We start from the raw sequence: 17,044 nt of genomic DNA, 5'->3' as shown, positions 1-17,044 counted from the left end.
AACACACACACACACACACACACACACACGCACTCACTCACACACACACACACACACTTCCCCACATCCATCTTCAGCTCTCTTAAGGGAGGCTTTGAAAGGCTCTGGCAGGCAGAGGCACTTGTATATATGAGGTCTCAATAAGCCCAAAGTCCATCAGAGCATAGCACAAAGAAAAATGACACGATTCCTTCAGTTCAGCTGCTCATGATGAATCTTTAGTTTATTGAGAGGGGAAATCATTTTAAACCAAGAAGAGAGTGACAGTTCACCTACAACCCTTTGCAAAATTGAGGTTTTTACACCACCAATTCATTTGGGTTTCATTTTTCCTGATCTTGGAATCAGGGCGTATTTTCCTTCAGATGTTTTTTTCTGTTTTCATAGCAAATCATGCTTTGCTTATGGTAAACAATCTGACACAGGAAATGAAAGTAAATAATATCCCAAAAACATACAGCTTCACAAACTTGATTCTTATAGATACGTGCTACATTTTGACCCTGTGAAGTTAAGAGATGTAGGCATATATAAATACTCAGCCTGTTTTTTTTTTTTATTACATCTATTCTCTCTCCCTCATCAACAATCCAGAATCTATGAATATGCTAATATCTTTATTTGCTGGACACAAGATATTTCCCACTTCACTGAAAAGTCCATCAGTGTATGTGCACTGTAGACTTGGAAGTTTCCACATCACATGGCTTCCAGTTTAGTTGTGATGTCACAATATCGAGCTTGTACGCACACATGTTAAACTCAGATTTACAGTGAGCACAGAGAAACTTTCCCCCTTCAGCAGAGGTCGTCAAACATGCACATACATCATACTGCACAGTCAAACGTTAAAAAGAAGAAACAATGAGCACAACACATTTTTGGACTTCCATTCAGCGTTGGTTTTACTTTGTTTGGGCCCTAAAAATATCAATGTTAAAAATCTAACTTCATGAGGGTTGTATTGCGGAGCAGTCGGGACAAATGTAAACTGGGGGACACAATTATATAATTATATATCTTTGACTTGACACTGTATTTCACTTTAAAGAAATTAAATCAATCCAAAAGATTCTTAACGTTTGCGTGACTTACATAACCGGTTACAGAAAAAAACAAAAACATTGACAAAACAACCTCTACGAAGACGCCCTACGGATTACGCCGTAGTTGCCCAAACACCGGTGACACGTCATCTTTTTCGGCTGACAAACTTATTCTTTCTGAAGCATAAATTCCCCGTCACATCTCAGACAAAACTATCATTCTTCTCCTGGCACCAGGAAGCTACTGTTCAAACAGGCTTAAGGGGAACAGCCTATTTGCCTACATAAATGTGAAAATTTGCAAGAAGACAGACAGAGATGACAAGAGTGAGAGAGGCAGGTGAATAAGTCTTCTGTTGGCCGAGGAGCTGCAGCAGTGGAGGAGGGAGGGAAGGTGTTTTGCATATTAAGGTTTTTTTTTTTGCTGGGCAGGTGTCTGAGAGATACAGGAGCTGATTAGAGTTTAGCACAAGGAAAATTTGCCCAGCCATGCAAATTCTAACCCCCCTGACAAACCAACCGCCTTGGTGAGCACGAAGACTCTGCGTGTTAAGTGTTTGTGTGTGGCTTTTTGGTGTGTGTGTGTGTGTGTGTGTGTGTGTGTGTGTGTGGGTGTTATATGTGTGTGTGACAGTATGTGTTTGTGAGTGCCGGTGCGTGGGTTGTGTGTTGTTCTTGCTGTTTGATGTTGGTGTGGGAATGGTGTGTTTGTGTGTATTACGTATGTGCGCGGACACATTTGTTATGTTTTTCCGTCTCATATGTGTGTGAGTGTGTGCGTGAGTCATAGAGGTAATGTGGAGATGGAAATGTACTGGATGTGTATCAAGATGCCCCCAAGGCCCTTTTCTGTGGATCTCTCCCCTTGCTCCTCCACCTCCTCCTCGTCCTCCTCCTCCTCCTCCTCCTCCTCTTCCTCCCCTACCTGCCTGCACCACCACTTGAAACAGGAGCCTACGCAGATTCAGCAAGCATACACTCTCTCACACACACACACACACACAGAGTTTTCCCTTTGCCAGATTCTGCATCATCAAAGTTCCATCCACCTTGGTGGCGTCTTTGGAATGAATATGTCCTCTGTTTCAGTGATCACACACACACACACACACACGTCTGTGGCCTTTCTTGTTTGATGCTAATCTGCTCTGTCACTGTGCTGGCCTAATACGCTCCCCATCTCCCTCCCAGCTTCTCTTTTGTCGCGATTGTTTCCCCTTTTCCTTTCATATCCCTCCTCCCTCACTCCCTCTCGTCGTTCTCTCTTCCTTCTGTTGCCTCTCTCCTTTCATTCTTTCATCCTCTTTTGCATGTCTTCCGCTATCCCCCCTCCTCTCCCTCGCTTTTTCCCCCCATTAGGAAGTTTTAATGGCATAATTGTCACATTCCTTCTGGCATAATGAACACCAGCAGTAATTAAAGAGCTTGCCGTTAATTACCTAGACCCCGGCTCTACTTTCCTCTTTTCTCAGCCCCCCTCCTGATCCCCTCTCTTCTTCTCTTCTTCTCTTTCTTCTCCACTTCTCATTCGCTCTGTCCATCGCATCAAAGTCTTCCGAAACAAACCCGGCCTCCCAAAGCCTTGACTTTGAGCGAGCAGCGCTTTCATGTGAGGACTCAAGTGAAAATTCTCGCTTAGTGTCCTTTTCTTTATACTCCCGCAGCCCCCTCTTTCTGTCTTTGAACCCCCAATGACAACACACATCATCTTTCATAAGACAGGAATGTGTGTGACCTGGTAATGGGCTAGAGAGAGAGAGAGAGAGAGAGGTGGGGTCTGATAGAGAGGCAGTTTGATGATGGCTCTGGGAAACTCTCAGATTTCCATAAGACAGACTAGGCCAAGTTTCCTCTGTCAGTGACCACTCCTCCCACAGAGGACACACATACACTAATACATACACACACCTCGGCATTTAAAAGAGGAAGTCCCTATGATCTCTATGTGAGAGGGAGATACCAGCAAACATGGTGAGAAGCCTTCGTCCGCACTCACACACACGCGGGTATCGTGTGTCCACCCTTATCAGCTGCTCTTTCTCCTATTGGAAAGATGTCTCACTCCTTTTGTCCCTCTTCCTCTTTTGTCTGTCCACCCGTCTGTCATCCCTCTATTTGAATTGATAACGCCCTCCCACAGACACACACTTTATCCATAGTGGTTTTTTTTGTTTTCATCCAAAATGACAAAATACAGAAAGAAAACTTTTTAAAGTTTTAACTCCTGTTCCGTCACCCAGCTTATATTCCAGCTTTTCCTCCCGCGGTCCCTTCGTCTCCCTCCGTCCCGCTCTCTCGTGTCTCTCCAACTCTCCATCCATTACCAGAGCCACAGAGAGATGAGAGCAGATGCTGTCTGTCCAACCGCCGTGCCCCATAGCATTGTGTGCTTCACCTCTCCTTCCCCCCTCACTCCCTCGTTCCTCCTCTTCACGTCCCTCTCGGGGCTCCATTTGTTCTCAACCCAGAGAGGCTAATGTCTATTTTCTCCTCCTCCTCCTGCTTTTCCCCTCCCTGTCTTGCACTCCTTCATTCCTGTTGTTTTGTTTTTGGGGTTTTCTCACTACGTAGGGCATGGTGTGTTTGTGTGCATGGGGTGCGTCTTTGACCCGGGTTCGACCTCAGGGAATTTGAGGTGAAAAGGTCACGGCCGTTGCACTGGATGCACAGGCAAAGACACAGATACAAACATGTATAAACATACATACGTACCTAAGAACACACGCTTGCTCACAGGTGTGGTGTTTTCAGTAAAAGGCTCTAGGGTTCTCTTTGAAGAGCGATTGAAGACAAAAAGTGGTAGAAGATAGAGGGAGAGAGATGAAAAGCTGGCAGTATAGATTTAAGTTCAGAGCTGCCAAAAATACAACCAATACAATTTGCCAGTGGGTTTGTGTCAACTACACACACACACACCTTCCCCAACCCGCTTTCTCCCCCTCGTATCTACAGTACCTACTGTCATTCCCCTAATCCCCATCGCTCTCATAGAGAAAAGGTTGAAGTACACCAAACTCCCCTGCATTTATCATGTGTGCACATTACAGCTGTTTGTCATATACAGCTGAAACATAATAAGTAGAGTACATGCCTTCCTTGTATTCCCACATGCAATCATGTGCGCGTATGTGCGTCTGCAACCTGCTTTTCCCACCAGAGCCAGTAAACACAATAGCTTTTGATTTCTTCTGATTCTGCAGAGATGGTTCAGTTAAGACAGTAATGATGACCCGAGGAGAGGCGCTGTCTTGTGTTCATATTCATCATTCATTTGAACCGAATCGCAGTTTCATTTACCCAGGTGTGGGGATATTCATCTCTGAGATTTTTTTATGCAGCTCCGATACAATTGAAGTGAATGGTACTCAATGTGTGGTGCTCACAGCATTAAAACAATTCAACCCTGATACTAGTAGAATAGAAATTAGTTGACAATGTTCAACAGTAAAAACAAGCGCAAATAAAACCAAAACGATCTGAAAGGCTAGATACCACAAGAACTTAGTGAGGAAGGTTTTTTTTGGGTAAACCAACCGTTTAAAGAAAGACTGGTAACAAAACTAGTGAGGTCACGGTACCCCAGTTGCTCTTTTTCTTCAGATATTACCGCAAACCTTCGCTGTGCCATGAGCATAATTTGCGATTTATCTTGGCTTTTAAGTTCTCTTAGTGGGAAGAGTTAAGGAAATAAAAGAATAGAGAGCAGGATCATCTGCTTCTCAATGAATAGCCGGGGACTATTGGAGGGCCCCCGTTTGACGTAGCCTGACAGGTCTTTTCTTCCCGGAGTGGTGTGTGCGCACGCATACGTGTCGGTGTGTATGTGAGAATAAGCCACTTCATTCTGTGCACTGATTAAATGACCAGAGCTGCGTGTAGAGCCTGGGGCACCCGGGGTAGCAAGGAATCACTTAAAGAACTACATGATCCCCTCTCCGCCTTTCTCACCTGCTCACACAAACATATCCTCTCACTGCGCTCATCCAACGATTGATTCTCCTCCCTGTAACACCCCCCCCCTTCTCCTCCCCCTCCTCCTCCACTCTCCTCCCTCCTTCTGTCCCTGGTCACCTTGTGAGGGGCAGCCTGCTCTGTGGCACAGCTGCTGATTATGTCATTATTTCTGGACCATTTTGGTCTTCCTCCGTGTGTGTGTGGGTGTGTGTGTGTGTGTGAGACTAATGAAGCATGGCAAAGGGACTCATGCCAAAATGACCAGGGCGTGCATCAGAGCTGCAGATGTGTCAAAGCAACCCCCCATTCACACACACACACACACACACACACACACACACACACACACACACACACTTACACACACTTCCTATTTCCCCTGCTGATGCCAAACTCCCTCCTTCAATTCAATCTGCAGTTTATTATATTTCTTTCTTCTCCTGCCATCTTGTTCTCTCACTTGCCCTTCCTTCCTTTCCCCTTCTATACATCCTCCCTCCTTCGTGGCAGCTCCTTGCTCTCCATCCTTTATTGTTTGCCCACCCACCCACCCACACCCTCCTTCCTCCTACCCTTCTATTCTTCCTCTCCCTCCCTCCCTCTGTTCTCTTCCTCTCCAGATGTCCTGTTCCTATCTTCCAGACTCCCTTGCTCCTTTCTTTCCCTTCTGCCTCCTGCTCTCTCTGTCTCTCTGTGCCGGGTTGACTTTCTGACCTCCAGGGGCCCCATTACAGCGCTCTGTGACCCCCCTTCATTTAGATCGCTTTCTCTCAGCCTGTGTCTACCATACAAGCTCAGACGATGAATTTTTAAGTCTCTAAACAAGGGCTTGAACTGTGATTTCTGGCTTCCCCTGCTGTGTGCAATTCTTCTGAGCACAGATTATTTGTCTGTTGACTGTGTCTGTTGCCTGGTTTGATATAAAGTTAGCCCCCTTGGCATAACCGCCAATTTCTATAAAATAAGACAAAGAGAAGATGTGGCAAGAGGGGAGGAAATACCTGTCAAAAGAGGCCACGACATGAGATGAATTTGCAGCCTGCGTGTGTGTAAGGGTGGGGGGTTGAGGTAAGTAAAGATGGCGAGAGGAGCGAGGAAGATGGGATAGGAGAGCGACTTCATCAGTGGCTTTGACCCTGTCCTGTCCTTGACTCCCTAGCGGAGGTGCACCTTGAGAAGAGCCCATGTGACGCTAGTGCTCATGCTCACATACGTACACACACACCAGAGAGTAAGACGCACGCACACACACACAAACATATATACACAACAACCCCTCAAGGCTCCCTGTTCACAAGGCTATCAGTGGAATGAGGGTGGCTGGTGTTTGCTCAGCTTTGAGGCCTGTTTCCCGTCCCAGTATTCGCCTAAGCACAGAGAAAAACGCACACTTAACGGATGAGAGATTTGAGGATTTGAGACGAATTCAGGAAAATCGAAATTTTCAGAAATTGAAGGAAATTAAGTACTCGGAAAGGACGCGATCAAACGAGGGATCCACTGTGACTCTGCCTGTTCTCTGGACTCTTCAGCCATGGCACAGTCTTATCAGCGGGAGAGGGGGTTGGGGACAAGCAACGTGGGGAGTAGGAAGAAAGGGGACATGGGTTGTGTTTGCCTAAAGTGACAGTGTGGACCAAGAGCTTATCAAGGCCTTTGTAGATTATTGATCAGAGCAGATACGTGAGGCACAGGGGCCTATGTTGTGAGTGTGTGTTCGAGGTTCGGGAAGCTCTGGCTTGACTCACTGAAATGTCACCGGCCTGCTCAACTTCAATTTCAGCTCTTGTTTTGAAACATATGTTTCGCTGGCAGCAGAAGTGAGAATATTCTTAAGATACAGTCACTGCAAAGAAACGTAGTATACATCAATGCCAGATGACCCCATCAATGGCGTTCAGTGCAAAACTAAATCTATAAATTCCCTGTCTCACACACACAGACAAATACAGTGACTGAAAAGCATGGGAAGTGTTGGTATTCCCAGGCTGAGTTGGGGTTAGGAATTAACCTGGCTGGCAGCGGGGGCTTATGTTGTGTCCCTGCATTTCATCCTTCAAGGCTACAGCTCACTAGCGCACACACTCACTTACACACACAGCCTTATCTTCCAGGGTCTCATCTTGTTTGGCCAACGCTGTGCAAATAGAAGGTGCAATACATCTCCTGACAGTTCCCAAAAGCAAAGGGGAGAAACACGTTGGCCAAACAAACAGCTCAACCCTGAGTCACCGAGAGAGAAGAGATTTCTCAGGCTTAACCGAAACACATGCAAAGACACACACACACACACACACACGCATACACTTGCACACAGTGTCTGTAACAGCAGCCTTTATTCGAGGGCTTGGGCCTCTGGCTACCTTTTTAAACGTTTGTCTAAGCAGTCTTAAGACAGGGGCCGGAGTGAATAGGTCCCAGCAAGCCGTCCACAGGCTCCTATTGTCCTCCGTCATATTTTATTATCTCATCAAAAAGCAGGAAATCCGATTCCCTCTCTCTGAAAAAGAGCTTATCCTTCTGTCTCAAAGCAACCTGTCACGAGAGAGGGAGATGGAGAGAGGTGGAGAGAATGGGGGAGAGAGTTGTGAGGCAGAGCCGGGGAGTCGGTGAATGAGAGTGATTAACTGCCTCATCGCTGCCTCTTGTCAGAGAAGTCCCTCTTTCTTTCTCTCTGTTTCTTTCATCCTTTCTTCTTGATTGGTATTTACCCAACACACAGCATGATGCAAAGGTCAGGGAAACGTGTGTCGTATTGCTGATTCTTTTCTCCCTTTTTCCCCTCCACCTCTCTTCTTCCTTTCATATTGTGTTACACAGGGGTAGAGCCACAATAATATCCCTTTTCATGAATGCGTTTGTTTTTTTGGACCCGTCACCACACACACACACACACTTCCAACCTCTCTGTCTTCCTCGCACCTTTTCTCAGAACAAAACCACTTATTTTTCCAGCAGAAAGCGTGTGTGTGACACATGCAGAGGTCAACCTCAGTCAGGCTAGTCCTCTTTCATTCAGACTCTTCCACGTTAAGTCGGCTAAATTTGAAACTGCTGTGCAAAGACGACGTTTCCACACCGGTGTGGATTTCAGGTTGTTTTTCATTAAGATCTCAGACAACAGTGAAACAGCTGAAGAGTAGAAAATTGCTTAAATCGCTTCTGTCTCTCTTTTGTCAGTCAAACTATACAACTCTACAACACAACCAACAACTGCTAAAGCGCGGGACAGACAGCAGTCAGTCTCAGTGGTTTAAACCTCAGTTCTGTCCTTGTGCTTCCCATCACTTCCCACACTAATCTTAATTATGTGCAAACTCCTTTCTGTTACCTCAGAAACCATAAACTGGTGTTTTGATCACAGACTTTAAATGCACCCTGTTGACAAGGCAAACACTGATACTGATCAAATCGCATATCTTGATTGTGAAGAAGTCCGGCAGTTAAAAATAAATGCAGATTAATGACAACACCTGCACAGTGTGATCGTCTATATTTACATTGAAAGTGGGGATCACACACAAAGTTAGAGGTGACAGACAGTTATCTGTCAGCCGCTGACTATGACTAAGCAGGCTTTCGTCATCATTTTACCAACAGCTTATTTTTCCACACAAAAGTGCAAAGATGGCATTTTCTGATTTATCCTCTCTGGAGACATTTTTTCAGGTGGAGAAATCACTGGATAGTGTGGACCGAAACCCGAAGAGAAAAAGGTTCAGCCGACATAGTGTAAATGAACTCTCAGTCACTTTGTTTGCCTTTTCCAGGAGTCATTCACACACACACACACTCAGCCCGCCATCTATACTTTTATTTCCCCCTCCCTCCTTCCCTCTCTCCTCCCCTCTTTGTACATCTGTCCTTTAATTTTGGGCTCCGCTGAGAAGTTGTTAAAAAGCCCTATGAAATATGTATGAAGGATTGTGAGCCACGCGATTGGCCCCATTTACCGGACAGCCGAGCGAATGAACGGCCACACTGGATAATCCCCCACAATGCCTCTGGAACAAAGGCCCAACAGCTGACCCTAGAGAGAAAGAGAGAGATGAAGAGGGGGGGGGGGGGGGGGGGGGGGGTGAGGGAGGGGATTGAGTGGGACAAGGGAGGGGTTGCAAACAGTTATGGCTCACTGCTGGTCAGGAGGCAGCTTGCTCACATACACAACTCACACATACTTACAAAACAAAGGCTTGTGGGACAGGAATAACTCCCTCTGTTCTGTCGCTCCGCTCCCTCTCCTTAGACTCTTCTCAGCCCCTCCTTCTCTTGCCATCGCTCTCTCCCTCCCTCCCATTCTCACTCTCTCGCGCTCTCAGTCAAGAGGATCTGAAATACCAATACCCTTTTCTCCTTGACATTGCTTTCTCCTTGCAGTCAGCGTTTTGCTGTCCTTTTATAGTCAAAACGTCAGGAGAAATTCCATGCAGAAATATTCTTAGTAATGCGGCACTCCCTGCGTCTAACGGCTAGGGCGCTAGCGCTGCACCGGCCCGTTAGCGAGGTCTTTTGGGAAAAGGTTGCGCATGCCGGCACAGGCATTTACAGCGCATACACACATAGTTGCCCTCGTACCGGGGGTCATTGTGCCAGTATTTCAGAGTTGACAGCAGCCCAAACAATGAATTATATGCGCTTCTGTCCCAGCAGAGGGACAGAAGCGAATTTGGGGAATTGGGTTAGCTTGTGTGTTTCCTCTCTCTATCAAACACACACACACACACACAGAGCTTACAAGCTCCTTATTCACGACTCACCTTTTCACTCGAGCAGTGGACAGAGATATGCACACACACCAGACACACGGGCATCTTAACCTCCATTCATCACCCGGAGGGGGGCCGGGTGGCTGTCCCATGCGTGTATAAGTGTGTGTGTGTGTGTGTGAGAAGAGGCATGCCTGTGTGTACATGTCCGTTTTGTGTGTGTTCCAGTGGCCACTAACCTTGCTGTGTCCTGACACTCCTGATGAGTATCTGCAGGACACTGGAGGAGAGGAGTGGAGCGGAGTGCGCACTGTCAGGCGTTTGGGCAAGCTGGTGCTGCTGTATATGTGTGTGTGAGACAGTGTGTGTTTGTGTGTGTGCGAGCATCATGGGAGGCGGGCAGGGAGACAGTCAGCATTATCCAAGCAGGTGACCCCTGAAGGCTGTGTCGCCCAGGAGCTTTGAGACGAGGAAAGAGACTCAGCCAAATACACCAGGGTAGCTTGTGTGTGTGTGTGTGTGTGTGTGTGTGTTTAGCATTATGTGGAGCTCTGTAACCGTACAGGATGTGTCATCTCCTTGGCACAAGGAGGTGTGTGCGCTGGTGTGTGTGCTCACGCTTGCATGACTGTGTGTGTGTGTGTCTGTGTGTGTGACAGAGTGTTGGCTTGGGGGAAGGTGTCACAGATCTTTGCCAGACTAATCATCTCCATGGTGTCGGTGAGCGCTGCTGTCAGGGACACTAAAGAGGCGGCGTGTCTCCCCGTTCCCAAAGCATTTAGTACTTCCTCTTTGGCCAGCACCTCTCCGCCGCGCTTCACTTCAGCTCCGTTTTCTTGTTTGATCACAGATTTACAGTGGGACTCATAAAGATGTCACGCTCACTGTGTTGCAGGCAGGGAAGTGGGAGGTGTGAGAAACCTGAGAATTCACAAGAAGTGACTTTTCTCAGGCTGGCGCCTCAATTGGCTTTTAAGGAAGTAGGAACTCAAGAGACGGGACATTTATGGTTTTAATCCATTGTTAAGATATGAGCATATTCTACAGGGTGAGAGATAACAGCTGTGTTAAGCATAATGCAAGAACAAACTGCTGCAAAATGATAGAAATGTGAAGAGGAAGAAGTGATTTTGCGAAATCCTGTGTGTGTGTGTGTGTGTGTGGATGAAGCTGAGTGGAAGCAAAAGTTCCTCATAGAAACCAGATAAACCTTCCTGAAATTCAAAACAATTCACTTTTGAGCTTTGAGTCAATTCTAGATGATTTTGACGCCTTACAGGTTTTGTCTCGTTAAAGAGAAGCAATGTATTCAAAAGCTTTTTTCTTCAGATGCACATAGAATATACTGCCGTAGATGAATAATCATTTCTTTCCTTCCCGTCTGTAAAGGTCCCTGAACGCTTCCTGGAGGTGGCAGAGATCACACTGAGGGAGTTCTTCAACGCCATCGTGGCCGGCAAAGACGTGGACCCGTCCTGGAAGAAGGCCATCTACAAGGTCATCTGCAAACTGGACAGCGAGGTCCCCGAGGTCTTCAAGTCCCCCAATTGTCTCCAAGAGCTTCTACATGAGTAAATTTCCCCTCCTCCTCCTCCTCCTACTCGCACGATGCTTTGGCTTCATTTCTCTCTGATTTCATAGATTTTCAAAATATTCTCTTTTGTTATTTTCCTTTTCCTCAACTTTTCCGTTGATTTCCTGTTTTTAAAAAAAAAAAAAAATTATTTTTGAATGTATGAAAGTTATGAAGTAGCATTCCCAATCTGCAGCCTCCGTGGCAGTTCCTAAACGACCTAGCTATTGTCTTGCTGTTCTTATATGATAATTCTCATGATGGTTATTATTTGTTTTGTTTTGTATGATTCTGAACTGAAGAGACTCTGATCTTATTGGGTGCTTTTTTTGGCCGGTGTGAAATCATCCGTTTGGCTTGTTTTATGATCGACACTAACAAAGTCCTCAGTGTGTGGAAGGAGTTCCTAAGTTCCCATTTACACTACTAAGAACACTGCTGGGTTCCCTAAAGACTTTCGATTGGCACCCAGGGGTGTCCCTCCAATCCAGTGGGTGTCCAAATGAACTGTCCTCGCAAAGCGGGTGCCCAATAGACTGTGCTACTGATGATGTCCCCAACAGGACAGTCACACGCACACACATGCACACGAAAACAAGGCCTAGTGAGGTTATTGACTGGACTAAGACTGGACTCGGTCTGCACTAGTCTGTGGGACTTGGACTGGTTTCAAATAGCTACTGAGCTCTACCATGTTTTGAAGTGTGTTTTCCCTGCAGATAGGGCATTGTGTTTATTGGGTGTACATTATTATTTAGATTATTATTATTGTTGTTGTTTATGATTATTATTATTTGTCATCACTGCTTGCTGAAGATTGGCACTTCGAGATGTGTTTGTCCCTTGATGCTGTTGCAGAAAAAAATAAATTATTGCTATTAATATTATTACAAGAGTTTAGATTCTGAAATATTTTGCCCACCCCCCCCTTTCCCATCCCTCTCCTTACTTATGTTTTTGTTTGTCCATCTCTGAAGTGGACTTTGGTTTGTTTATTTTGTTTTTTTTTTGGTGGTCTGGGGTAACTTGCCTGGAAAGTGTTTCTATTTGGGATTTTAATGGAGGGCCATCAGTGGGCTTCTCTATACGCCTGTAGTCACTAGCCTTTCCTGCACAGGACCAGTCTGGCAGTGGTGTTGGAAAAGAAGTAAGGCGGCAGACACCCATAATTAAACGTGCAGAAGTATAGAAATATGCATAAGATGTGAGGCCTTTTGGTGCGTGACCTGCTGTTTTTGTATGGCTAAATTTCCATAGCCACTCCCGCTTTGATAACTAAACTGCTCCCACTAAATGAGCCATTTGTCCAGCTATCAAATAAATCGTATTTGTCGAATCATCTGTTCCAGATTGCTGAACATACACAATATTAATAACTGCATAGTTTTTTGTCTTTTTACAGCATTGTTCACTAAATAGCTTGTGTATGAAATTAAGTCAGCCTGTTTATATGGCAGGCCTTTATTGTGATTAGCCTTTACGAGGTGTAAATGGCATTATGAAGTTATTTCAACAGCAGTTGATACTTGAATATATCAGAATACTGTGGCAGTCTAAAGTACAGTGCTGCTGAAACAGTAGATAATTGAAAACAAAACAAATAGAAGCATCACAGAGAGGAAGATTATTAAAGAAGGGCAGAGAGAGAGGTGAATATAAGCTGAAACACAGTTCTTTAATTCGGCTTCAAGTGGAACTTCCCCCACAAACAACACACACACACACACACACACTGCTGCTTCCCTCGATGTTCACCTGCCTTTGAGTGATCTAGCTCCTCTCTCAATGCAACAATACAAGGTCGGAGGTGAGCACTCACCCCAGGGGTAGATGGAGAAGCTCTCAGCACCACAAAGAGCGGGGACAAAGGCACAGAGTGAGGAGCAACACGCACCTGAGACCCTCTGCTCTGGCCCTCCGTCCCAAAACTGGCAGCTTTTTAAGACCCAACGTGTGATTCTGCTGAAGCCACTGTGCCCAGCTTGTTAAACATCATTCCTTTCACTTTTACCTGGGATTCTAATCCCAGATTTTCCACTTGCAGTTGCACATGACTTTCTAGGGCTGGCTTTTAAGAATATTTAGAAGCAGTTAGTGTAAGCTGCCCTTTTGATGAGGTAAGTTTGAGGCAATGACTTTAATGCTTTCAAGAGTGCGTGCGAGCTAGCTGTTGATCTCACCTTGGCGACATTATCTTATGGTGTGTCTGTGTGCGTGTGTGTGTGTGTCACAAAAGATCAAAAGGGGCAGGTTGCTTAACCTGCTGACTTGTCTAAGCGAGACAAAGCGCCTGACAAAAGGAGGCAGAGAAAGACAGAGAGCTACTCCCTTCATTATGTCCCCCCTCTCCTCCTCCCCGAACAGTGTTCTTAAGATCCGGGAGTCCTGAGAGAGTGAGCCGGACACATTTCTCACTGAAGGACGGGCTAGGCCCTGTATGTCTCAGAGTCTCAAAGCACCAGCCAAGGGCTCTAAAGCACTACAAACAAAAGAGAAAGGAAAGGACACTTTTATCTGATGCACAGATTATTATCGCTCCCCATCCTCCACCCTTCCTGCAACCCCGCCCTAAAGTTAGAGTTCCTGCGCCTAAAAAGATTAATTCAGGATAATGAAGACTTATGTGCAAAAAGGATTAGCAAGACCTTAATACCACGTTGAAAATATTTTTGTCAAGTTTTTCTTCTCTGGGGATCGTTTGATTTTAAGGATGACATTATTGAAATACATATATAGCCTTTTTTAAGAATTGTAAAAGATAAATCTATGGGAAAAAATATATACAAAAGTTCCTTGAAAGCACTGTTGTTAAATTGTTTCATAAAATAAATCTTGAGGGTATTTTTAGTGACGGCTTTGTTTAAATCTGTATTCTGACTAAGTGAGTTGTTGGTAGATTAGGAGCAATAGTTGTAGGTTTTTTGTTTTTTTTGCAGATTTTGTGACCAGTTTTTTCTTTTGGTTTCTTTACCTTTTTTTGTATTGTGCTGAATGACTGTCTTCTCAAGATCAGAAAACTAAACGTGGAATCTGTTTCAGAGTATGAAATGTTGTTGCTTCTGTAAATACTGTCAGGATGAAACAAAGAATAGCTGTACAGTTTTTCTATTATCACTCTGAGTGCTAAAGAAGGGTGAGAGTGGTTTGAAAAAAAAGAAAAGTGAAAAAAAAGAGCGATGACCCGCTCTCACCAACCGGACTCATAACCACTCTTCCAAAAACCCACAGAGGAGGAGAGGGTTTTCTTTTTTTCCCCCCCTGCCATGCCTTTAACGGGGGCCTGTTTCCCGTCGGCAGTGCCCTTGAAGTTGCACCAGCATCCGTTTCTTTAACTTTCGCTGACAGAACGATGCATTAGACTAGCGGTCGGGTAATGATGATGTCACAGAGCGGCCCGTTGGCGGGACCCAGGTCTCGTCCAAAAAACGAGGGCAGACTGCCTCCGGCGTATAGCTCTAGATTTGACCCAGGAGAGAGAGAGACAGGAACTCATTGTCATCAGAAGACTAGTGTCATGGAGGGGGCACATGTTGTACAGTAACAGTTTAAAAAGAGAAGTGATTTATACCCTTTTTTACCGGGTTCAAACGGTCGGGAAAAGTTTGGACTTTTGTGGAATTTCTGTACGCTTTGCATTTTGCGTGTGTAGATGTATATGAGTGTGTGTCTGTGTGAGAGAAAAGACCGATTATGAGAACCTGTGAACCAGTGAGTGACACAATTCTCAACACTGTGGCCCCTCCCCCACCCCTGGGATTACCATCCTGACATGTAAATGATTCTCATTAAGCGTTGGCAACGTGTGTTTGGTGTGCGTGCGTGTGTGTGTGTGTGTGTGTGTGTGTGTTGCGACAATTTCCTCTGATCTGTTTTCTGACCTGTTTGAAAGGGTTATTTGTTTCTCAATGCTTTCAGTAGTCTTTTTTTATTATTATTACATTGCTCCTCTTTTTTTTGTAAATATCAATGATGTGGACTTACAGTGATAAATACTGCCTTTGTGTAACTTAGCAATATGTTATGTAAATAGTGTTTTGTTGATGCTTTTTGTATGACATTATTATTCAATGCTAGTGCAGTAATTCCAACTGGAACAGCCATGTTTCAATTACAGCCTGAATAGTTACACAGGTTGTAAAATAAAACTCATGACATGGCTGTTTTTTTTCTGTTATTGGTGTCTATTTGTCTTGCAGATTTTGTGTAATTTATTGGTTTAATTTATCCTAATTTATTTGATGTTGTTTTCTTTTGTTTTTCAAACAGGGAAGGCTGTACTGCATTTCATTAAGTAGAACCAATTTAAAAGATTTTAATCCTTATCTACCTAAAATTGAATTAAAATTGTATTCTAGCGGGCTCATTCAATTGAGATAAATGATAAAATGGAAATCTTGGCAGCTAAACGGAACTGGACAGTTTTGAAGAAAAAAAAAGGTTGTTTTGTTTTGTTCCGGGATGGGGCCGAGGGTGAGCTAGAAAGCTGACACTAAGTTTGAAGCAGTTTTGTATTTTCTCTTGAGATTTTTTCCCCTGTATTGCTTTGGCCCAGCCCAAAAACAACCAGTAGTCAAATTGCCTTTCGTGCCTTCACCCTCTATGAACTGAATGTATGTGCAGTATATATGCAAGCTTGTGCAAAATGAATAAAAAATGGAAATAAAAATGAAAAAATGTAGAAAACATCTGCTGTTTGTGGTTTATTTATATGACTTTCTACAAGGTACATGCACAAAAAACTGTGTGTGTGTGTGTGTGTGTGTGTGTGTGTGTGTGTGTGTGTGAGAGTGAGATGATTGATAGATCATTAATAGAAAGAAAGTAATTTGAATGATATAAAGATACGGTATTACCTGATATATCCTATCTTTTTACTCAACTTTTTTTACTTACAGTACAACTGCATCACTGACTACAGTTTATGTATTTACTGTACAGTTATTTTGTCTCGTTTGAGTGAATCTGCGCCGCTCTGCTCTCTGAGTGATTCAATGCAGTAATGAGGGGTGTGTGGGGGGGGACAGCGGAGCAGCAACCTCCCAGCCGAGTTTTCCTTACAGATGAACAATCGCCAGGTACACACATAAACAAACACAAAATTAAGTCTTCTCAGCTCTTAAGCTTAAAAGATATATCTACTAAATAAAGATAAGTTAATTACTTAGAAAAACATTTAGGAAAACAGCAGGAAGACAAACCTCTCGAAATTTGAGCTTTAACTATAGAGCTGCAACTGATTATTTAGGATTATCGATTCATCTGCCAATTATCTCAAAAAATAATTTTGTCTAAATAATGTATTCAAATAGCTTGTTATATTCAACCAACAATCCAAAACCCAAAGAAAACATGCATCAAATCCTCACAGTTTGAGAAGCCACGACCAGATCATGTTTCTATTAAATATTAAAATGATTAATTCATTTTAATAATTGTTGCAGATTACTTATCTGTCAATCAAATAATTTATTAATCAACTAATTGTATCAGCTCCAGCTCAAACCAATGTATTGTGTATCTGTATTTCTTTGTGTGTAGACGTTCAAACTAGTGAAATGTTATAATGTCAAAAATTCTAAGAAATAATACAAAATATTTAACAAAAATGTAAAATACTAAAGAAAGATTTTGTTCTCATGACACATTCCCGTTTATTTTGCATTAAGAAAATATATATTTTATGAGTTTGCAAGTCTTTTAAAAAGAAAAAACACACTTCGATTTCCAAAAGGCTTGGTGTGTTCTCTCTGCGTCATTTTGCCTGT

General features: G+C 44.0%; 1 protein-coding gene across 2 annotated transcripts in view; it reads left to right on the top strand.

Moving 5' to 3' along the window:
- Positions 1–16,358, top strand: part of prox1a (prospero homeobox 1a) — a 32,702-nt gene extending 16,344 nt beyond the window's left edge. Inside the window, exon 6 of one of the 2 annotated variants that reach the window (XM_031870329.1) lies at positions 11,096–16,358. In XM_031870329.1, coding sequence (XP_031726189.1) covers positions 11,096–11,281 — 186 coding nt within the window. In that variant the 3' untranslated portion in view covers positions 11,282–16,358. The remainder of the gene's footprint in view (positions 1–11,095) is intronic. The other variant, XM_031870330.1, reaches the window with a different exon arrangement.
- The last annotated feature ends 686 nt before the right edge of the window (positions 16,359–17,044 follow it).

Source organism: Anarrhichthys ocellatus, unplaced genomic scaffold, assembly GCF_004355925.1.
Source record: "Anarrhichthys ocellatus isolate YVR2014 unplaced genomic scaffold, GSC_Weel_1.0 scaffold52, whole genome shotgun sequence".
Lineage (NCBI taxonomy): Eukaryota > Metazoa > Chordata > Actinopteri > Perciformes > Anarhichadidae > Anarrhichthys > Anarrhichthys ocellatus.
The sequence above is the reverse complement of the archived record's forward strand: the minus strand, read 5'-3'. Positions and strand labels throughout refer to the sequence as shown.